Source organism: Drosophila sulfurigaster, chromosome 2L (assembly GCF_023558435.1).
Source record: "Drosophila sulfurigaster albostrigata strain 15112-1811.04 chromosome 2L, ASM2355843v2, whole genome shotgun sequence".
Taxonomy (NCBI): domain Eukaryota; kingdom Metazoa; phylum Arthropoda; class Insecta; order Diptera; family Drosophilidae; genus Drosophila; species Drosophila sulfurigaster.
Window position 1 is genome coordinate 6,242,196 of NC_084881.1, and position 23,884 is coordinate 6,266,079.

The following is a 23,884-nucleotide window of genomic DNA, read 5'->3' on the forward strand; positions in this document are numbered from 1 at the left end:
CTACTTCAAACCCAAGTTCCTGTTGTTGTGTCATGCATTTTGTAAATAAAACCATTTATCTGTTTCACAGCTCTTGATTTTGGCTAGAATATTAAAATTCCCCTGTGTATTATTTTCAGTAGAACATTTTAGTATTCATGAACATTCGATTAACATCAAATTAACTGAGAGATTCTATTAGCTATCGGTAAAATTTTAAAGTGGCTCAATAAATTAAATACTTAAGCTACTTACAAGCTTTGTTATTTTGCAGTCCACTGTGCATTTAAATTTATGTTCTATTGACTCTATTCTATTTTGATAGTCTGCAGATGCACCTACAGCTTTACTTATTTAAAATATTTTTTAGAAATAACTTTTTGTTACGAGCTTGAGAAACTTCAGTTCCAAAGTAATTCGCGAATTTTATACGTATTCTTTAAGGCCAAAGTCAATTTTAGAATTAAATCACTTTAATTTTTAAATAAGTGCAGACAGCTGATTGATTGTTGTGCATTATATTATTTTACTTATTTTTTTATATGCTCATAAAGTGAAGTAAAGTTAACTAAAATGGTCTCTGGTCAGTTTGAGTATTATAATGGATTGTAAGTTCAAATGTTTGCATACAAACCAAGGTTTAGTCCAGATTAAATTAACTATTTATAATACATTTACAGGATTCAATTCGTACAATTCTTATTTTTTGTTTTTGGTTCAGTTATATATTTTAATATTTAAACATTTTTTTAGTAAATGTTGCGTTTATTTTAAGTGTTAGAAAATAGTTGATTTATCTTACTTAAAAAGATTGCACAAGACTGTTAGTAAAATTGTTGTAGGGTTTGTAAGAAAAGTATTTGTGGTATAATGTTTAAAGAGCGGTGAACTTGTGTGAGAAAAAGTAGTCAAGTTATTGCATTGACAGTATTATTCTTTCCAATAATTCAAATAATTTAAATACAATTTTGCACTCTATAAGTATTTCAAAGCTGTTCACAAACTAATATCAGTTTGCATAATCTTTGTGATCTCCGAATTGCTATCTATGCTTTATCGGGCAGTTGGCTGTTATCTAGTCATTCCCTTCTCCTACATTCCTTACTAGGTGAACTTTTGTTAACCGTGAAAGAGATTGCGCTATCAGAAGAGGGTTTCTCGCTGCCGCCGTCGGCGACTTCAAAGCAGCACAAATAGCGTTACTTTAGATTTAATAAACGATTAGACTATTTGACTAAAATCCAAGTAGCAAGTAGGAGGCCTTACAACAGCCCCCATAATCTCAGATACTCTAGGCGCAATCACAGCCACATTTATGGCACTTCAGTAGGCTCAACTCAGCTGGAGTAGCTGGCATTAGGAGGGTTATGGCTACCAGTTATACAACTCTTGTTTGACATCTTCAAGTGGGGTTGATAGTTGGAAAGTAGTTCAATATAATGTGTAAATAACGCTAGGAATACAACACATAAACGAAACCAAAGCATAAACCAACTGGCAAACATAACTGTCGGGATCTCTTAGATGTTAGACGCGCTCTTTGCACAACAATCGAAACTGTCTACTCGATAGAGTTAAGAATCTCTCCCTGACTGCTTCGAGGTGTGTGTGTCCGTGTGTGTGTGTGTGTGTGTGTGTGTGTGTGTGTGTGTGTGTGTGTGTGTGTGTGTGCGTGTGTAGCTGTGCGTAGGGGAGTTGTTTTTGATTTCGTCAAGAGTGGCAAGAGTGACACTTATCTATTTGCCTAAGGTTGTCGCATTGGAGACGTTAAGCGGGGAGACATAAACCTTAACTTATCGCCCATAAGCTGATAAGCCGACCCGAGTGGCCAATCGATACACTACAATGGGTCGATCTGAAAGAGCACTCTGCGCTCTGGCCGCGTCATGAGCAAGTTTTCTGGAAAACCAAATGCGAGCCAACTCTAGTTATGAATGGTGATCCATTCTTTTTTGTTAAGTGCATGTTAGAGATGTGAGCAATCGATTGCATGTATCGATCGCATTTCTATGATAGCTACTTCATTTTTGTTTATTTTCGGTATATCGATGTTGAATAAATCAGATTACAAATTGTTTATGATTGTTATCGATAGTGAGTCCACAATTAAAGCATTATTTCTAAAAAGAGAATGTTTAAACGATTCTTTAATTATTATTGATCAGCGTATAATTTAATTGAGGCTAGGAAATTAAAAGATAACTATACAATATGTATAAAGTATTGAATTTTATACGATTAATAACAATTTTAATACAATATTAATATCGATTAAATATGTATACTTGTTCATATATAGAGCAGCAAGTTAAGGCTGCGATCGCTGTAAATTCTCTAATTTCAGTAACCTATACAATTTATTCTTGGGGGTACTCGAGCTATCTCTAGCTCTAGTGAGTATTTTGCTGCTTGAAAGACCACTTCATGGGCCTCTCAAAAGCGTGTGGTGCAAATCCCAAGTACTCTACGAGTACTCGTAGCCATACATAGTATATATTTGTATATACACATACATACGTATTGTAGGTGTACTAGTGTACCTTCGGGTGTAAGATAAGTTAAGTAATCACGACGATTATTGTTGACTATTGACATAACGAAAATTCGATTGTTTTATAATGACACAGCTCTAAATTTAAACGCACAACCAACATTAACATCAAAATTGCCTCAGCTAACATAATTAGTGCACCTGTTAAAATAATATTGCCTGTCTTGAGTCTCGACTCTCGATTCTCGTCTCCATTCAATTCGATCAAGCATAATTTGCGGTTGACTTAACGCCCAGAAATCAAAACTCATTCAGGTCTGATGTCCGGTCTCTTTTATGCATGCGCATATTTATTTAAATATAATATCATTGTTGATTGAAAGGTAAACACTACAAATGACGTTGCTTGAGGGTGAGAGTATTGAGGGTGCGGACACAACACAAATAAATTCAAAGCCCAAAAGTGAAGTCTAAAAAAAAAAGGTGGAACTGCTGCAAATTCAGTAGCTTGGCCACATGCTGGGACCACCTGTTTAGATACGCTTAGACAAAAGCCCGTTGACATACAATGGGCATAGCGATGTGGAAAATAATCACAGATAACATAAAAGAATAAAAGGCGCATTCCCTCTGTCTCCTGCTTGCCCTCTCACTTCCACGCTCGTTCTGTCTTTCTTGCTCTCGCAAAGGGTTGGCTTGCCAAGTGATGTTGATGCTTGGAACAACAGGACACCGGTGGAAAGAGAGTCAAAGTCAGAGTCAGTAGTAGCCAGAGGGTTGCAGATGAAAAGACTTTGTACTTCCCAGCGACAACAGGCACGTTAATAGGCCTCATTTAATGCCGACTGGTCTGTTATGCATGGTAGATGGGTAAGAGCTTTGTGTCTGCAGAGAAGGTCTATTTGGTATTATACAAGATTAACTATTTCTTCAACTGGAAGTGCATTGTGTGATATGTGGGCAGGTACAATAGGCTCAATATTTCAAGTATAATATATTTACATACATAGTATGAAGGAGTCGAAGTATATCAATTATATCCGCTTAATATATACTCGCTATAGTCATTACCTGAAACTCATCGTAGGTTTCTCTTGCAGACAATTGTGGTTTTGAGTTAAAATACTATTTTCCGATATACATCGTTTTTCAATATATTCTAGGAAAGAAACTTTTTTGGAGAAGCAGACATCGATGTTCAGCATTTCGGAGTGCAGCTTGATATGTTTTCTTATCGAGACATTTATGTACGGGGCCATGTAGCCGGTGAAAATGTAAACATAAACGCGTATGTCTCGTCTCAATGGGCGAATCTTGTACCCAGCCCCGTTAAAGTATCATTCCCCCATAGATAAGCGTCGAACACGACTTCAAGACCCCCGAGCCAAGACTTGGCACTGGTTACTACGAAACTGGAGGTTTTCTTGACAGTTTTCTATGATATAGAAATAGAAAAGAATGCACACGTTGCGTATTTATAGATACAAGACTGGTACAAGAAGCTACAACGTACTTTTCTTATATGCCACATTATGTCTACCTTATCGTGACCTGTTGTTGTTGTTGTTGTGCTGTTTTTCAAGGTATCGAGTGAAACGGTGGACAAATATTTGCTGTTGGCAGCGACATCGGCAGCAACAGCAACAAAAACAGCGACAGCGGCTTGTTAGAGGAGTATCTTGCAAGTTTTTGACCCGCAACCCGACTACCAACTACCAACAACAGAGTAGAGAACAGAACAAAGTGGCGATAAGCGAACTCCAGACATGGCCACACTAATTGCGGAATGATAAAAGATGGTAACCGCTGTCGGTCGCAACTGAAAACACGTAATTGTGCCAAGATTTCGACTTTAGCATATTCAAAAAGAAAAATGAAATACAAATAAAATAAATAAAACTCAATTTTGTTACGCCAAGCAGTCAGGACGGAACCGAGGAACAAACGAACGAATCGTTTCTATTTGCCTAAACCGGCCCCCAAGGAATACTCAAAAAATACTCGTAGCGTTGCCAGACAACATAAATGTTGCTTAAGGGTGTTCGCTTTGTGGTATGGTGTAGGTTTGGAGGGGGCAACCTGAGGGGGGTTGCTGTGTTGGCAGCTTCAAGAGTATTACATAAAATATAAGAAAAAATTATGATTTCCACTTGCGCGAAAAAAACGAAACAACATCGAAACAACAGCAACAACGACAACGATGAGCTTGGCAACGAGAGTAGAAGCAGCAAGGATGTCGAGGGGATGCTGAGGGGATGTCGAGGGGATGCTGAGGGGATGCCATACCCGCTGCTTAACTGTCAAAATTATGTAATTTAATAAAGTTCGCTGCGGGATATTGTTTGTATAGCAGCATCTAAGTACCGCATGCTCGACGTATCCACTTTTCCCCTCTCTTCTTGCTGGCTTTGCCCATTTTACAGCGCAACTTTGGCAGCTGCTATGTCCTCCCCTGTCCATCTTCCTTCGAAGCGGGAGCCTCAAAGAATGCTGCAGCCAACTGCTTGCCAACCAACATCATAGTACTTTTTATTTTTATTTATATTTTGTATTTTGCATTTCACATTTTGCATTTTTTTATGCGTTTCTACATTCTTAACGGCACAGTGGCTGCAAATCAGCTTAAAATGTGTTCAACTACTTAGAAAGCGGTTTGGAATCTAGGTAATGAAAAATGATCGAGAGCAGATTGAAGACATTAAATACCCCAATTTGAAAATAAAGAATTTAAAAAATTAAAGAAACCTTGTAATTTATATACACTTAAAATCATGTTAAATAAAGTAAGTCAATGAAAAAAGAATCATACTCAATTTGCAAAAAGATCATAATAATGACATACTGAAATTTCCACAAATTTAAAAATTGTTAAGATATACTAATCTTATGGACTTCAAATTTTAGATATTTGAATAAGAAACAAGAGCATTATCACCACTAAATATCCAAAACATTAGATAGAATATACTCCACGAATTCATTCAAAAGGCACAGGCGTCCATTTATAAAATTATAAATAGTCATAATATTTATTTTGAAAAAAAGCTTTGTAATCTTTGCTATTATCGAATACTAATGCTATAAAATCCCAATTGTATTTGGTCGGTCATGTACAGAATTCTCATGAGATCTTCCCTTCGTTTTCTCTCTAATACATCAGGCTATATTTATCAGATATTTAAGCTTTATTCAAGCTTCAGGTTATACATATATTCTCTGTTTTAGGTCCATCCACACATTTAACCCGACAGTAAACTGCTACATTTTCCATTTTAGTATACATATGTATTTATATAAATTGTATAATGGTATAATCTAATTGGCAAAAATATAATGATATTCTACGGCACGTAAAAAAGGAAAAACAATCATATCGTATAGCACTTAGACAGCTAATAACTTAAAATGCATATTTAAGAAAAAGAGTTATAGTTAAAAAAATGGTTGACGAACATCGATTTTGCTTGCGGTAGCAGATAATGGAATTTAAGGTCAAGACCAGAACTGAACTTTACCAGGAAAATACCACGGGACAATAAATGGGCAGTTTTAATTGAGAGATATGAACGTTAGGGAATATAAAGATTGAGTTTCGGTATTGGCGGAAAAAGTCACTTAAAGTCATGTCATGGCCCTTAGGTGACATGTTTATCTAAGTATTCTCGCTGACTCGTGACATGGCATGACTCCAAATTCCATTGGATTGAACGAATGCGTCAGCAATGGACACTGTGGTGGAAATACTCTTCAGAAGCCATCACATAGCCATTGGGTAACATGATGACTCGAAATACAATTTGAGCAGTCGTTCGATTCGCTTCAAAGTCTACGATGGCATCCGATACTGAGTCACATTGTACTTAAGATTAGCTATAGTGCTCATATGAATAGATATTATTCATAGTGTGATGAGTAGAATCCAAAGTCAAATCGAAGTCTTCAATGGAAGATCTTTTTTGATATGTTGCTATGAATATTGTTGCCTGAGGAAGTACTTAAGTGTTCGCATTTATTTTTAGATTTTAAACTCGTGCAAAGATAGTTAAAGCAGCACTTCTACCAATAAATAGAGAAGCCCCTTGTACCTCTCCGCTTCTCAGTTCCCCAGTCTATCTCTCAGGGTGTGTGTGTGTGATTTTTTAGCAAGCCGCTTTCATATTTTATTTTATTAAGCAAAAAGTAAATGTACAAGTAAACAGTGACTGCAAACACGCTCGCACACACACACTCACTCCCACCTACTTGTTTTGCAATGTGTGTGAGCTACCCCAGACTAGGAGAACACGCCCCCTCCACTCTCCTCATCGCAATGTCATATGAACGCCCCATTATTTACTTAACGTAAGTTAAACATTCACCTCCATCTCCTGCCGCTCTACCCTCTTCTCCTCCACCACTTGCTGCCCCCTCCCAGTATTGCCGGAATTGCTTCTTTTGGGGCATCGGGGCTGGGGTGTAGATGTGTTTGTGGGTTGGGGTTGCTTGGGGTTTTCGTTGCAAAACCAAAAAAGAAACAAACAGAAATTCTCGTAAAGTGGAACGTGAGAGGTTGGAGAGGACAGGAGTGGCAGTAGCTGTGTGGGGAGTGGGGGCTGGGGTAATGGAAGCCCACTTGGCTTACCTGCCAGCAAAGGCTGCCTAGTCAAAGAGCTGTCGTCGATGCTAAGCGCAAGTTCCGTCTACGTCCCTGCTGTGTGCCGTCTCCAAACCTCTCTTCTCACTCTCCCACTCACTCAGTCTCTCTCTCTCTATCTTTTTGGACGTCCGGGTTTGTGAGTGGCGTAAACAAACCGCCATGAAATATGCAGCAGGCTTTCCGGGAAGGCGCACAAAAAATGATTTATGTGGATGCCATGGAAAACAACGAACAACGAACAACGAGCGATGAACGATGAACAACAACAGAAAAAAACAACAACAACAAATAACGAATGCCCAAAAGCAACAAAAATATTTGTAACAAAAACAAAATCAACTGATTTCTCAACTTGGCTCTGAGCCCACTCGCTGCAGAGTTCTGTCTCTCCCGTCTCCCCGTTTCTCTTGACCTGCCTACCATCGTCCATTTGCCATCACAGTTTCTTTTGTTTTTGTCTTTTTCATGGCTATGAAAAATGTGAGAATCCAAATGTTGCCGTCTGAAAACTAAGGATCTAAGTCAGTTTCTTTCTAAGATTTAAAGAAATATAAGATAATTTTTTGATTTACTTAAGATTATAACTAAAAGAAGAAATAATCTACTTTAGTTAAAAATGGATTACATTGTGGATAGCCAACCATATTCACGTGTTCCTAAAATTATCTTGACTTTGAAACCGATTGTAGAATGTTAGTCGACTTTAGCATTCATACAGGTTTATTTGTAACCAGTGCAACGGGTAGTGGATTCAGTAATATTCTTCATATATAACACCTTAATTTTGTTGGTTACAAATTTTTAAACCTAAAAATAAATGAATTTCCAAATAAATTTAAAGTCTGAAATAACAGCTATCTGATAAATTAATTTTTTGTTAAATACTTCGGATTAGCTGTCTGAGGATAAAATAATTTTTGCTATCCGGTGACAAATAAAAAAAACCCAGTTATCTTTGGTTTTATTTAAGTAACACATTTTAAGGTCCAAATTGTATAAGATTAAAATAAATGTTAAGTTATGAATTCGGAACCGCAGATGAATTTGGAAAAAAGTCAGACGCAACTTAAAGGAAACGCATGCCATGATGTCTGTAAATAATATTGTTAGATCCAATGACATTAAACTATATTACTACCAATCACTAGATGACCGATGTCAATTGGGCAGCCTACAACGCGTTTCGCTGTGATCTGGCCAAAGTGCACAAGACCTTCTGCTGCTGCACCCAAACGGACTTTACCGAGGAAGTCGGCACGTTGACAGACCCCTCGCAGGGTTGGAAGTACGTAGGTCAGCCGGCGGCACGATGGAGAAGCAAAAGCTTACCTCCAAAATGCAGGGAAGCAATATGGAATCAATGAAACTGCCAGGCGAAGCTGAGAAGCAAACACCACAAAGCAGCGTCTCAAATGGCGGCGAGAAGCCGCTCAAAACTCTGCTGGAGGCAAGAGAGAAACGCGACTTGCCGCACAAAACCAACTCTGAAAGCAGCTGCGAATCCTATTTGAAACCCACAAACTGCGAACAACCATCCACCTCTGGTCTGGGATGTGCTAGTGAATCCTCCATTAGTGGGTGCAGCAGCATCAGCACCATTGGCAGTGCTCGACTCACAGAGTCTCAAACATCAGGATATACTACCGAGAGCAGCTACCAGACGGCAACAGCGGACATCGGCAGCTACGCTAATCCTCGACGATCCAGCAATTATCTGCGTGAGATTCATGTGGGCGTGGAGCGCAGTGCGACGGGTCGTCAGATCCAGGAGATTCGCAGCGATCTGAGGAGTCTGCTTTGCAATGAGGTTGCACTTATCAATGAGGCATCGGGAGGTAGACAACACGCCATCTATTTAATTGCGTATAGCTTTATGTAGATAAATACATGCTCCAAATTTCTAGTCTCGCTTTAACCACTTGCTATACTAACTAATGATACTGTCTTTGTACGTCTTTCTGGACGAATGGGAGGCATCATTCGCTTGTTGACATTATGACAAATTGCGTGCGCAAAAGGCAACAAAAGCCGTGGGTTCCTTTCCCATTCAGGAAGGATGTCGGAAGGAAACAACAAGGCAAAGTGATACGCTTAAGGGCCGTCATAACCCAGCAGGCTGGCAGAGAAGGGTAGAGACGGGGTGTTCCATCTACGTTAATAGGAAAGCCACACAAGGAACGGCTAACGAACGGCACGCGGCAAGCGGGCGGTCGCCCGGTCGAGCGACAAGTGCGCGAGCGCTTTGGTCGAGGGTTGACTGTGGTTGTACCGAGTAGGAGCGGGCCAGGGAAGGGACGGGATGGGACGGGAGCAGGGGTTGCTGTTTGTCCAGTGCTAAGTGCACGACCAAAGACCATAGGCAAGTGGAAATGACAAGCATATTTACACAATTTTTGACAGGCCCGAAAAAACAAATGCGATACCGAGCTGGAACTCAAGTTCGCGCCGAAGGAGCTGCGAACGGGTGAAACCGAACACCCGTGGGTGCAGCGAACGTTCCTCACTCCCCTTGCTACGCTCTCACGCAGCAGCAGCAGCAACAGCAAAGGCACGCACCCAAAACTCGATAAATATGTTTATGTGCAAATAACAAAATATTTGTCGATTGCCGGTTCTTCAACTGTGTGCTCAGGCAACAGGGGTAGGGGAAGGTCGCTTCGGGGAGTTCAGGGTAGGGGGGAAGCACCGCAAGCGCATAATTCAATTTTTCTGCTCGTTTTGCACGGCGCTCAATGAACGTCGCTCAATTCCGCTGGGATGTGTCCATGCGTTGTATGCAACGCGGGATTGGGTCTGATCTGCGCTGTCAGGAAGTTTTTCCTCCCGTTGTGTGCATATTAGCGACACGTGGCCTCTCTCTGCGTCTCTCTTTCGCTCTCCTTTCAGCCTGGGCATATGCGGTTTTAGTCCTTGCCCCGTTATTTATTTGTTTGTAATTACGTGTGTTCTAAATAAAATCCCGGCGCACTTGAAAATGTAACGCGTCCCCCACTTCGCATTTTCATTCCATTTCAATTTCCTTCCCATTCACCAGAGCACGGCATGCTCTTTTCAATGCTGGGCCACGTGCTTGTCGTGCCAGCGAGTCAGGTTGGGATTGTATAGGATTGGGTGTGGCTCTGACTATGGCTCTGACTCTGGCTTTTGGCTCTCCGCTCTCGGCTTTCGGCTATTCCCTGCGCATTAGCGACAATAGCTGTAGAGCCATCGCCTAAGCCATTTGGACATTGTCAACAATTTTGGGATACTATGTACTTTGGGCTTTGTCTCCGACTTGACTGCGCAAGGATGACGCGTGTCCTGTCTCAATGTGTCCCCAGTGCGTGAGTGTGTGTCTCCATTGTGCCAGTTGTCAACAATTTTTGGGCTGGCTTTTAGCTGCGGCCTTAGCTTGTCAATTGATGTCTGTGTGGGATCGAAAAACATGTGAAACATGAATCGAACTCATAATTGTGACAGCCTTTGCCCACCACTTGGATTTGAGCTAGGGAAGAGGATTTCGCGGATAAGTTAAGGCAAAGCTTAAGAAGATGTGATAGAAAAAATAAGTTAAATTTAGTTGACATCAAATGATTTTAGAAATATATTATCCTCCACGATGCGAACTGTGAAGTAAATCATTTGGTCCTTTAGCGGTAATTCAGTAGTATATGTCTCATTTTAATTAACTTGCTGCTTGTATTCAAATACAAATAAGAACTTGGTCTTTTATATAATTTGATCGAAATAAACTTTTTTATTATAAAATAAATTATATAGTAGAACATATGAAAATGTATATAGAAATTAATAAAAATATTGCAAATAAACTAGCAAAAACGAAAATTAAAAAAAAATTTAGTATAAAAGAAAATTAACTCCATTTATTATTTCGAATGTTGATTATCTAAGGGAAATTTAGTGGATGACTGAAAAAGAGAGCATAAAAAAAGCTGTCACATCGAACAAAGAACTAAATTACTTAGGATCGTGTGTGTTTAAAATAAATTATATTCACTTTTGAGTATAAAAATAAAGTAACTGTAATAAGCTGCAAGTAAATATTTTAATTATTTACAGCATATTTGTGTGTTTTGGTCTTAGGATCCAAAAAGAGCATAGAAAATGAGCAAAACCAAATGAATGAGATAATGCACTCAGTACTACGCGAAGTTTTAGTGTCCTTAATTGAAAAACACTTAAGCTCTAAGCAGAAAAAGCTTTAGCTCTAAGTCCTCACAACCGCATTTTTCTGCCCCCCCCCGGCCCCACAAATGCAACGCACGCCACACAAATGATCTCTTTTCAACACTTTCAAAAACAAGCTGAGCCACACCCAACTACACCCACATGTACACCTATGAACGCACACACACACACATGCTTACATAGTTAAATCAGAAAAGAACAGCGAAAAAGTTTGCATAATTAAAGGCATAAATAAACAACTGTCAGCTAGACGAGAGAGAGGAAATAAAATGGACAAGCAGCGAATGGAAGTGAAATCCATTCGAAGAGACAGACGGACAGACAGACAGACCGAGGGAATGGCCAAAAGGCAATTGTGATGACGAGTTGGCCTCGTCTTGGCACCTGGCTAAGATCTTTGTACTCACCCTCAAGCGCTCGATTCCTTGAAATCAAAGCGAGCACCAACTCTGGATTTGGGTCATCCTGGTCGACAGGCACCACACCGCCAACTCCGACACCGACGCCGACTCCAACACCGACGCCGACTCCAGCATGCTGTTGATGATTGTGCTGTCCGGCAAGCAGGTGCGATGCCTGCGGCGTGGGCGGCAATTGTTGTTGCTGCTGCTGCTGCTGTTGATGAATATGCTGCTGATGCGGATGTGGATGTGGATGCTGATGCTGGTGATTATCCATGACTGACAGATGCTGTTGCTGCGGCTGTGGCTGCGGCTGGTGTTGGAGCTGGTGCTGATGCTGATGCTGGTGATGATGTTGATGTTGATGCAGCGGCGGTGGCGGTTTCAGGGTTTGCATCATCTCTAAAGCCAGTTGCATGCACGCTTACGCTCTCAACTCCAGCAACCACAACAACTACAGCAACCGCAACAACAAAAGCAGCAAGCTCAGCACAGATGATTGCCGTAATTTCTGATTTTTCAATTTTCCCTTTTTGGTTTTTACTCTATCTCTCTCTTTGTCGAAAGGGAAGAGGGCGGGCGGATTGTCACACGTGTCGTATGCGCTTTTTTGTTGGAGGGGGTTTCAGGCACTTTACCGTGGTTAAATATTAACTAGTTGCATTAATGTGCCTGCATTTAGTAATAAATTACATTAAATTTTCAACTATATAATAATAATATAAATATTATTAGCACAAGATTTACACTCGCGAGGATAACGAGTAACGCGAGTAACGAGTCGCGAGTAACGAGTACGAATACCGCTCACCGAATGATCCAACCTTCTACGGCCTGCCGCGGCAAAGAGGCGGAAATGTTTAATCACGAGGCACGAGTTCTGTTTTTAGTTTATATTCTATTCACAACGTTTGATGCAGGCGGCACTGTCTACAGATAGCGCTAGATTGGATCGTACGGTTGTTTGGTTGGTCGACTGTTTGGCTGGTTGCCTGGTCTGTTGGTTAGTTGTTGACTGTTTAAGAACTGCCACTTGCACACACGGGCACTGCTGACTCTGGCACTGGCACTGGCAATGGGACTGGAACTGCGGCACTGTGGCCGCTGCCGTCGCTCGTCTCGTTTCCCGACGCGTCGATTTTTTCTTATCAGACGAGCGAAACGCGCGGCGGTTTCTTTGGTTTCGTTCACTTCGGTTCGATTGTGCGACTACGCGAGTGTGGGTAAGAGTATGTGTGTGTGCTTATGTGTGTAAGTGTGTTCTTAACAGTAATGTGCTTGACTTGCATTTACTCGCTGCCCTTCCATATCCAATCGAGTCTCTTAAGTAATAGTTTTAACTTCAAGTATCTGCTTCGCACTAAACAGCAATGATTCTAAGACAAGCATCAATATTTAGTGAAGTGTAGTGTACTGTTATGTAGTGCAGTGTGCGTCAATTGACGAGCTGCATATCTAGCTACCGAAATGTTACACTCTCAAGTACATTATGACTCCTAGAACTGGAACAAGAAAAACAAATTACTCGCAAATGATGTAAAGAAATGACAGGCTGTTTGTTTGTGTTTGGGGAATTCATTTCTCGCACTGACAGTTCTTCAATTAAAAATTAATTGTTTTGCAACATTCACAAAATGTGTTGGCCATTTTGTAAGCTCATTAAATTGCACTTCCTTAATTTATTTATTATATTTAAATTAAATTGAACTAGTATCAAATCGTTGTTTTCTCTGCCAATGCACTATACAAAGTTGTTAAAGTCGGGGGAATCTTTGAATAAACTTTATTTTAATTCGCACAACTCACAATTGATTTTGTTAATTTACTACAAATTTATAAATTCTTTTTATTTATTTATTTGATGTGTTTCAGTTAAATTGCTGTTACTTAAACGTTTCAACATTCACTGATTCGCCATTTTGCGACGGCAATTGGAAACGCGACGGCAAAAGAAAGTTGCGACAAAATGGCGGCGGCTAAACGACGAATGCTCGTTAGTAGTAGACACGGCACTGCACGTCAACAGCACAGCACAGCACAGCACGGTAACGGCACAACGTGGCAAGAAGGCATGGCATGGTACAAGTGTATGACGGGGCATGGCAAGGCAACGCTGGCAAAAGCTGACGGCCGTCTGTTGGCTTGTTTGTGAGGCTTTTTTTGTTGCCTGCTATTTGTGGCACTCGCGCTGCATTTTTTTGCGCTCTTTTTGACGCTTTTGTTGGCGTTGTCGCTGCTGCTGCCACTGCCGCTGCTGCTGCTGCTGCTGCTGCTGTTCCTGCAACTGTGACTCGACTCCTGTTATTGTTGCAGTTGTTTTCGCTGTCGTTACTATTGTTGCTGTTGCTGTTGCCTGTGTGAGCTTTTTTTATTTGACTTTTACGATACTTTTTATGTCGTTTGCCTTTTTGTCTGTGCGTGTGCATGTGTGTGTGTGTGTTTGTTAGTGTGTTTACCAATTGATCTTAATGTGACACAAATGATATGGTAAAATCCAGGCAGCCTGGATAGCAAGCAAACACAACAATTGAGGAGGCGACGGCAGCAACAAAAACAACAAATAGCAACGAACAACGACAGCGACGACGTCGTCGACATTTTTATGCTGTTTTTAGTATGCGCAGTGTTATGCTCAACTATGGCGCCCCCAGCCCTTGCCCCATCGCTCCTTGCCACTCTCATTCGTAACCCCATACCTTTTCCCGTTTCCGTATCCGTTCTTATTCTCGTTCTTATTCGCTATGCGGGCAGCATTACAATATTTTGCCAAAGCTAAAAGTTTAGCAAAAGTTTTGCTCTCGAGAATTTCGAGTTATAACTGCAAAAATGTATTGCAAAGATGGTGGCAACAACTGTAACGGCGGCGAGAGCGACGGCGACGGTGACGGTGACGGTGACGACGACGTCGGCAGCAAGAACAACAAGAACAACAAAAGCAAAAATGAAGCAACGCCTGGCGACACCTTCGACGTGGCCCCAAAACAACAGTCAACAGCACTTAAAAGTCAGCGACGGTAGTGGCATAGCACAAATATGAGAAACTTAACTCAAAAGTCCAAGTCAATACGCTCGGTCAACAGAAAAGCAACAGCAGCAGCAACAACAACAACAATAACTTCGACAAAACTTTTGCTAGTCTTCCCTTCCAGGCCCAAAGGCAAGCGCCGCCCCTTTATATTGAAAACATTGGAAATCGTTGATAATAGCAAAAGCAACAGCAACAACAACAACAACAACAACAACAACAACCTCATATCGGGAGTAGCTAACAACGAATGCCCCGCCGCTGTTAGCATTTTGGTCATGCGCGAGAATTCGTCGTTATCTTATCGCTGTCGACGCCATTAAACTGGAAATTGCTTTGGTGGGTGGCTGGGGTGGATTGTCCAAGGGTTAAAGGCATTCCAGCGACTGCGCAGTGCTTTGGACTGCAGCGGGGCGAAACAGTCAATCATCTTGAGTCACCCTGTGCACCGCTAGTAGAAATACCCTGTAGTTACCGAGCATAAGGCGGCATAACAAATAATGCAGAATGCTTAATTTTTCATTAATATGCGAAAACTATGCTGATGAGTAAAGTAAAATAAGATAGAATAACTGAAAAATAATATCAAATATGATAAATAAAACAGCTAACAAATTACTTAATACTTTATTAAATATATGTATCTGTATGCTTTAAGAGCTATTAACGTGCAAATTAACATTTTGCAATTGCAAAATTGTTATTGTCTTTATCAAACTGAATAACACAAATAAAATAAAATAATAATTGCAAACAAAAATATTACAAAAGAGCCTGCACACTTGTATATATTCATAGTATGCAGGGTATCTGCAGATTGATCATTCACAGAGAGAACATATTCGTCTGTCTATCTGTCTGGAAAACTGTTACTGCTGCGTCCTGGTGGATACAAGTACGCCCAAACCGCCAGCATGGCATTTCTGTTTTCGCATTTATTTATGAACCGCTTAAAGCGCGCCAAACACTTTGAACCCCACAGGCTGACACCACCCCAACCACAATGATGTACATTAGTGAAGAACAACAGCTGGTGGTCATACCTTGACCGAGTATCGCAGCAAGCGAATACGTTTCCACAAGATAGATCTTTTTTAAGAAAATACCACATAGAATATACAGAAAACGGAATCATTTAAACATTATCGATTTTTATTGATTTTGTTTGGGGTCCAACCATTTTCTCCAAGTACTCTTAAAACTCTACTCGCATATGGTGATGAATTAGATCGCTAAAAGCGGAATTTAATTCACTTTTTTGCATTGAACTTTCAACGTTGTGACGTTATAATAATAAGCTTTCTACATATAAAAACTTGGATAACTTGACTAACAGCGACATCAAATTTAAAGCATGACCCTGAAATTTTTTACAAAACAAACTTGTGAAATGCAGACTGCATTGGCCCGGCCCCCTGACCGGATGCATTCCCATTCCCATCCATTGAGCTGCGCTTACAAAATACCAGATGAGTCTACCTAACTATCTATTCGATAGAGCACGGTGACTGTGACTTTCAAAATTTTGTGCACGGTCACATGACAGGGCGAAATGGGTAAAGACTGGGAAATGTTATGCATTTCAGTCATTTAGATACAATTTTTGCCAAGTGACAACAGACAAGACAATGCTATAATAGTAATAGTTATTATAAACCGGATTGTGACAACAACGGATCATCCATTAGGTGCAGAGAGAGAAATGCGAACAGATTAACGGATTAACGGGTTTAGGAAATGCAATGGAAATTTAAAATGAAATATTCTAAAGTTTACATTTACTATTATTTATCAAAAGAATAAGATCAGATAAATTAAGATTAGATGATGTTTTATTGGAATTAATTATGTTTATTTTATTATTTATTCTCTCAGATTTTAATGTTACAATAAAAATAAATAAATCCAAATTACAATTGTGACCTTCTAGCTGTGGAAGCTTATAATTTTTTTCTTATGTATATGCTAAACATCAATAACATAATATTTATTCAAAATTTATATTCTTTTAAATTTAATGGCTACACTGATCTGTTTAACATCCAAAAACATTTATTTTGAATTGTTTACTAATTGGCCTGGCCTGTTTTTCCCAGTGTAGTCGTTATATTAGACAATTAAACGCATTTCATTAAAATTTCTTGGACGATTTTCACGTTTGTTTATGATTTTTTGTTTGTAGTTTCTTTATTATTATTGTTATTATATTGTGTGTGTGCTTTGCGCTGCTCGTGAACTATCTTAATGCCGTTTTCGGAACATCGTCAGAGTTACATAAATCTCGCCAATGGTATCAAAAACTTGCTGGCTGTGCACATTTTTACACATGTCTCTGTCAAGTATTGTTGAAAGTTTCGTCTGTCTACTGGCTCAACGGCCTACGTCGAAGCATTTGGTCTTAGCGCGCTCATCGCTTAACGCTTAGCGGCTAGAGCTCGAGCTTAAGCTTAACGCTTATCGAGGCTTTGACATGTCGCAGCGAGTTCATTTGTGTATCCGAATGTCAACGGTGAGCAAGTGCAAAAGTCTGACAGCGGAGCTACAAACTAACTAACTAACTAATAAGTGAATCGAGCGGATCCCTAAAACAAAAGGATACTATCTTACTTACTTGTTCTGTCTCTCGCTGCTCAATCACAATGGACTTTGATGAATTTCGCGAGTTTGGCCATGCTTCAATTGAGTTTATTATCAATTATCTTAGCAACATACGTGACAGGTGTGTGTGTGTGCATTTGAAAAGTGTTCTTTATCCTTTTAAGCTGTTCGCTACTCCCACAGAGATGTTCTGCCAAGCGTGGTGCCCCACGAGGTCATCAACCAACTGCCGAGACAGATACCCGAGCAACCCGAGCACTGGCGGCATATATTGAACGACTTGGAGCACATTATCCTGCCAGGATTGACACATTGGCAGTCGCCCTACTTCAACGCCTTCTTTCCGTCATCGACATCAGCTGGCTCCATCATCGGAGAGCTGCTCATTGCCGGAATCGGAGTTTTGGGTTTTAGTTGGGTAAGTCCATTAATTATCGCTTGTTCGTGTTTAGTGTAACAAAAAAGGAGAGATACTAAGATAAGCTAAAGCAGCGTAGAAACATGTATATGAAATGTAACCAAAGAATGAAACGCAGACCAATAGATTTCTTAGCAATTTTTGTGCCTTTTTCATCCCCAATCTTGCACATTTACTTCAGTTACTCGAACGAGTATTAAATAAAAAACAAACTGATTTTATATCGATGACAATAACATAACTAATATTAAAGCCATACATTGATATTCCTAGACAATGAAGAAAGTATTATTATTAGTCTGTTGTTTTTCTAAACAAATATTGGAATTTAATGAATATTATGCTGAATAATATAATAATGATATTATTCATAATCTTCAACAATATCTTTGAAAGCTTCTTTCAAGATTTTTGCACCAACAACAACTAAACACAAAATTTTGTCGCAAACTTAGCGGAAGTTTTCTCATGATTGCAATCTCAAGTTACAAATATTAATAAATAATTGTGAAATAAATAAAATAATAACAATACTTTATAATAGGAATGCATACCAATAAAAAATTACATTATTTTAATATTATTTAATGAATTGTCTCACAAATTACTGGCAACATTTTGTTGACTTATAGATACATTATTCACGATGCAATCACATATGATACGTTTCCGTTTTCTCTTTTACGATGCATTGTGCTTCAGCTCGAAAACGCCAAATCCTCTATGCTTGCCAGAACCTATTAAAATTAAATACTATATAAATATAAAAGGTCTTTTACATAGTTTGTAAACATATTAAGTTGGCATTCATTACAGTAGAACGCTGACTCTAACCATATGTGTACATATACAAAATGACGATGGAGGTATTAAAAATAAGATACCTTTATTTCAAAATTTGTGTGATCCTATATTCACTGATATCCACGCACTTACAACTTCTTTGTATCTACTAATGTAGATACTTCATATTAAAACCTTTACACAATACTGTTATACCCCTTGTAGTCTATTGTTTGTGTGCACAGGGTAAAAAAAGAGAAAAAGATTACATTTCAAACTAAAATATATATTGTTTAATTTATATAATATATCATGTACTCTATATCTCGCTAAACTCTAAGGAGTAGCAGAAGATATACAATATATGCACAGATTAGTTTCAGTCTTAGATTCTACATTTCTTGTGATAATCTATATGTTTGTGTAGTATGAAAAGCAATGTGGAATATGTTTGTTGTATATTTTGTCATCGCAATTTGTTCGTATGTATTATTGTTCATGTATTTACTTTAATGCTTGTGTGAAATCGTGTTAGGCATATGTTTTTTATTGTCGATCACTCTTGGCTTAATTGTTTTTACTTGCTCATTGCAAAAATCTTGCCAAAGTTCAAAATTTATTCAGTTTAACGACGATCTCTATTATGATGATACTTTAACAATATGTTTATTATTATGCAAAAAAAAACAGAGTAGTTTAAAGTACCATATATGTACATACATACATATATATCTGATTTTGCTGGTAGTTTTCTTTTTTTTTTCGCATGTCGTAGTAGTGAATAATAAAACCACTTTAAGATTACCTTTCAATGAACTTATATAGACATTTTTGCTGACAACAATGAAAATGCTGACAACAATGAAATTAGTGTTGTACTTAAAGAGTGCGCATAATTTTATTGTGGCTGAAGCACGGTAAAATCTTTTATCGTAATATTTATAATGCTTTTTAATTGCGAAAAAGAAAAAGTATCATGAAAATATAGCAGATGAAGGCTATATTGGATACCAATTAACAAAATGTAGCTATATTTTTTTTAACATATCTGCTCTCTTATTTTTTATACCAAGTAATTATCGGTTACAATAAGTAAAAGTAATATTCTAAAATGCTTCATTTATTCTTCATTCGATTTTTGTATAATAATATGCATCTGATAATAATATACAGTAATTTATATTACATATACAATTGTTAATTTCAAAGTTATTGCACAAAGAATTTTGGAGATTTCTAATCAGGTGTTATACCGATTCACTTTAATTCCATTCTAAAAGAAAGAATAATAATACAGATTAATACAATAACAGATTAAGGCTACAATAACCAATTTAGGCAACCACTGCAATCACGTTAGAATTGAATAGATAATCAATTGATTATAAATATTTATATTCGTAGGAACAATTGTATATGTATATGAATGTATATGAAATACACCAAATCAGATAGTTTTCTCATTGCAGGGGTATATTCATTTTATTAGTCAACATCGACATATTCGCCAAATTGATCATTAAATTCAACTATTATTATTCTTATTTTCATAGTAAATTGGGATATTGGCTACAAATTTTATAATTTCATATTTTACCATACAATACTTTTTTTTATAATAATAACAATAAGAATATCGACACATAAGATTTGCATTATAATAGGATATTGCAATTTATTGAATTAATTTTGGCGTTCTATTTTGAATTCCGAAATCAATAGTTGTAAATGAGCAGACTCGATTGTACTTCTGTCATTTCTTTAAAATCGCACAATTAATTAAATTACTACAAAATAAATATCATCTTATTACTGGACTAATATTAATTATCATCTGTCTAATAATTGTTGAAGCGAGTAAAGAATATATTTAATGATTATGAATTTGCACAAGACTCTCATTAATAGATGTGTTGTTCCACTTACTTATTTACGCAACAAAATCTTTTGAAATAATTGAGAATAGTTTCTGAGAAAAGAAAAAATTAATCTTATACTTTCCATTTATGTTGAATTTTCGTAATGAAATTGAATGTATCATTCCACTATAAAGGTAAATTTCTGAACAAAGCAAACTCTGAAGAAGTGAATGCAAAACCTGTTGGTTCGAGAGCAGCTGCGTACAGTTTTTGAGCAACTGGGAACAGTTGTTGTTAACAGCGCTCATACAAACAGCAATGAATGTGCACATTTTGATGCGTTAATAAAAATGATTTAAATAACGTCGCTTTAAACACATTTAATGAAAATGTTCCGCTCCAATGGATAATACGTATTTATGATGTCTGTATTTCACAAAGATACTTTATTAACATTATGTGTGTTGACCATTATGGAACTACTTGTACTATGGATTCCTTGCACTTTCTGCGGCAATTAAATTAGAAAGGAGACAATGATTTCCATTGTTGTCTAGTTGGTTTAGTTTATAGCAATTAGGGGCCCTAACAAACTTATCATCCAGTCGTGGCAATCACTGTGTGTCGCCAGAGAGACGCTATACCCAACAACTCTGGCTCTGATTCTCAGACTGGCTCTTTCTCCGGCTTCGGTTTTGGGCCTGGGTCTGGGGTATAAAAGCCGGTGTACTCACGGGCTGCGGCCACAGAGTGAGCGTTAACTTTGCAGTGGCAGCACAGAAAGAGGAGCGACTATTAAGTGGGCCAGGTGGACTGTTGGACAGGTGTTTCGAATATTGTAAACAAAACAAAAGAGCAAACAAATCGCGAAAAGTGCAAATAGAAAAGCGCTAAACAACAATAGAGACCACTGGAGATTGACAACCAAAACGTGAAACTAATTCTAAAATGGATGCCAAAATGTTTCGTGAGTTCGGCAAAGCGGCCGTTGACTTTGTCGCCGACTATTTGGAGAACATACGCGATCATGATGTGCTGCCCTCCGTGGAACCGGGCTACATGCTCCAGCAGATGCCCAAACAGATGCCTGAATCACCAGAGGATTGGAAGCATATACTTTCCGATATTGATCGTGTGATCAAGCCGGGCATCACGCATTGGCAGTCGCCGAATATGCATGCCTATTATCCCACCAGTGTCTCCTATCCATCGATTGTCGGAGAAATGCTGGCCAGCGGATTCAGCGTCATCGGTTTTAGTTGGGTACGTGCAACAGCTGCAGGTGAAATCTCAGCGAGAGGGTCGATTGTTTAATCAAGCTAAATGGGAGCCCTTTGTTCCGCTCTCCGAGACGAGACGAAACAAGTGAAAGCTATGATAAATCGAGAGCTCGCCAAACAGGTTGTCAACAAGCTAAGAAGAACAATTCACACTGATTGCATACACAATCGGAAGGGGGTCAAGTTCAGCTCAAGAGTTTGTCTTGTTTGAATCCAAGAAGTTCTTGTGAATCCCAATAATTTTAATTTTTACACGGAAATTTAAAATTTTTGGTTTACAAATGTATTGCAGTAACATGTTACTGTGCATTTTCATAAGGGATTTGAAAAGTTATTTTATTGAAAATAGAAAAAATGCTGCACTAGTAACTGATTTACTAGGAATTTCTAAGTATTAACTTTATGTTAAGAATACCCCAAATATGATAAAGATACAGATTAACGTTGTTATACTATATTCGGGATATCTTGATTAACATAAATCCACATACTATTCATCAACATTAAACAACGATTTATCTGATCTCTACAGATTTGCAGTCCAGCTTGTACTGAGCTGGAAGTAGTCGTCATGGATTGGCTGGCTAAGTTCCTGAAGCTGCCCGCGCACTTTCTGCATGAAACCGAGGGTCCAGGAGGTGGCGTTATTCAGGGATCCGCCAGTGAGGCGGTTCTCGTTGCTGTCTTGGCTGCCCGAGAGCAGGCGGTGCGCAGGGAGCGCGAGAGGCAGCCAGAACTCAGCGAAAGCGATATACGTGGCAAATTGATTGCCTACTCCTCCGACCAGAGCAACAGTTGCATTGAGAAGGCAGGCGTGCTGGCTGCCATGCCCATTAAACTGCTGCCTGCCAGCGAGGATCTGGTGCTGCGTGGTGCGGCTCTCAAAGCAGCCATTGAACGAGATGTAGCCGCTGGATTGATACCAGTGATATGCGTCGCCACTCTGGGCACAACAGGCACGTGTGCCTACGATGACATCGAGTCTCTGGCGAGCGTTTGCGAGGAACATAATGTGTGGCTGCACGTAGATGCAGCTTATGCCGGCGGCGCCTTTGCTTTGGATGAGTGTGCTGATTTGCGACGTGGTTTGGATCGCGTGGATTCATTGAACTTCAATCTGCACAAGTTTATGCTGGTGAATTTTGACTGTGCGGCTATGTGGCTGCGAGATGCCAACAAAGTGGTAGACAGTTTCAATGTGGATCGCATCTATTTGAAGCACAAGTACGAGGGATGCACACAGATTCCGGACTTTCGTCACTGGCAAATCCCTTTGGGACGTCGCTTCCGTGCCCTCAAGGTGTGGATCACATTCCGCACCCTGGGCGCTGAGGGATTACGTGCCCATGTGCGCAAGCACATCGACTTGGCGGCACAGTTCGAGAATCTTGTGAAGGCGGATTCTCGCTTCGAGTTGGTGGCTCCGCGTGCTTTGGGATTGGTGTGCTTCAGGGCCAAGGGTGACAATGAAATTACGTCACAGCTGCTGCATCGTCTGATGGAGCGCAAGAAAATCTACATGGTCAAGGCAGAGCATGGTGGGCGCCAATTTCTTCGCTTTGCCGTCTGTGGCATGGATCCCAAGCCGGCGGACATTGAATTCGCCTGGACAGAGATTGAGACACAGTTGACGAAGCTGAATTTGGAGACAGACCAACAGCCGTTGGAGAATCGGAAGGCCGGTGAAATTGCCGAATTGACGCAACACTTGACAGGGTTACAGCTACAGATGGATGAGACGTTGCAGCGCTAACTACGCGGAATCTGCAATTTAATTACAATTACATTTTACATATGCTTATATAGATATTTATATTTAATTTTCTTTCAACTGTTGACACACTTGCAGTTAATTAAGGTTTAATAAATGAACACTCTCATACTTGAGTACAAATTCGCGATTATTTTTACATATCCTATTTTCCATTAATCAATTCAAATTCAACTCAAACAGTGGTTGTTGTTATCGATATTTAAGTGGACCACAAGTGTTGCCAGATCTGGGAAATTGAAACTATGTTAACAGTGTGCTGTTAATGTTGAATCGTATTACAGCACTACTGAGCGAGCAACAAAAGCGATGTAAAAACAAATTTTATTTCGAAAAATTTTAAAGAGATCAAATCTTTTATATTGCCAATTGAATGTTTTAGATGGCATCTACATTTTTAGAAAAATAAGGAAATAATAAACGATTTAAACGAATTTGGAAATATACCAATATGT

The 23,884-nt window shown here is 39.1% G+C and overlaps 3 protein-coding genes across 5 annotated transcripts in view; 2 read left to right on the forward strand and 1 right to left on the reverse strand.

Annotated features, from left to right (window-relative positions):
* The window catches only part of LOC133835010 (LIM/homeobox protein Lhx3), a 33,685-nt gene extending 20,307 nt beyond the window's left edge, over positions 1-13,378 (reverse strand). Inside the window, exon 1 of the mRNA XM_062264851.1 lies at positions 11,702-13,378. Coding sequence (XP_062120835.1) covers positions 11,702-12,113 — 412 coding nt within the window. The 5' untranslated portion in view covers positions 12,114-13,378. The remainder of the gene's footprint in view (positions 1-11,701) is intronic.
* On the forward strand, positions 8,037-9,021 carry LOC133850140 (uncharacterized). 2 transcript variants are annotated; one of them, XM_062286136.1, is made up of 2 exons: positions 8,037-8,195; positions 8,255-9,021. In XM_062286136.1, exons 1-2 carry the CDS (start codon positions 8,127-8,129, stop codon positions 8,468-8,470), a joined length of 285 nt encoding a protein of 94 aa, XP_062142120.1. In that variant the 5' UTR covers positions 8,037-8,126; the 3' UTR covers positions 8,471-9,021. The 2 variants fall into 2 exon arrangements, with proteins under 2 accessions (XP_062142120.1, XP_062142121.1); XM_062286137.1 differs by having other exon boundaries at positions 8,072-8,199.
* A 3,804-nt stretch (positions 13,379-17,182) lies between the features above and the next one.
* Positions 17,183-23,552, forward strand: LOC133835013 (3,4-dihydroxyphenylacetaldehyde synthase 2). 2 transcript variants are annotated; one of them, XM_062264856.1, is made up of 3 exons: positions 17,183-17,439; positions 17,502-17,736; positions 22,191-23,552. In XM_062264856.1, exons 1-3 carry the CDS (start codon positions 17,360-17,362, stop codon positions 23,409-23,411), a joined length of 1,536 nt encoding a protein of 511 aa, XP_062120840.1. In that variant the 5' UTR covers positions 17,183-17,359; the 3' UTR covers positions 23,412-23,552. The 2 variants fall into 2 exon arrangements, with proteins under 2 accessions (XP_062120840.1, XP_062120839.1); XM_062264855.1 differs by lacking the exons at positions 17,183-17,439; positions 17,502-17,736 and adding an exon at positions 21,119-21,641.
* Positions 23,553-23,884: the final 332 nt, after the last annotated feature.

Bases quoted from the DNA above. Each gene is read 5' to 3' on its own strand.
- LOC133835013 (XM_062264856.1), top strand. From the start codon at position 17,360: ATGGACTTTGATGAATTTCGCGAGTTTGGCCATGCTTCAATTGAGTTT. The intron at 17,440-17,501 runs GTGTGTGTGTGT...CTACTCCCACAG, and splicing joins CTTAGCAACATACGTGACAG to AGATGTTCTGCCAAGCGTGG. The intron at 17,737-22,190 runs GTAAGTCCATTA...TGATCTCTACAG, and splicing joins GAGTTTTGGGTTTTAGTTGG to ATTTGCAGTCCAGCTTGTAC.
- LOC133850140 (XM_062286136.1), top strand. From the start codon at position 8,127: ATGAATTCGGAACCGCAGATGAATTTGGAAAAAAGTCAGACGCAACTT. The intron at 8,196-8,254 runs GTCTGTAAATAA...ACCAATCACTAG, and splicing joins AAGGAAACGCATGCCATGAT to ATGACCGATGTCAATTGGGC.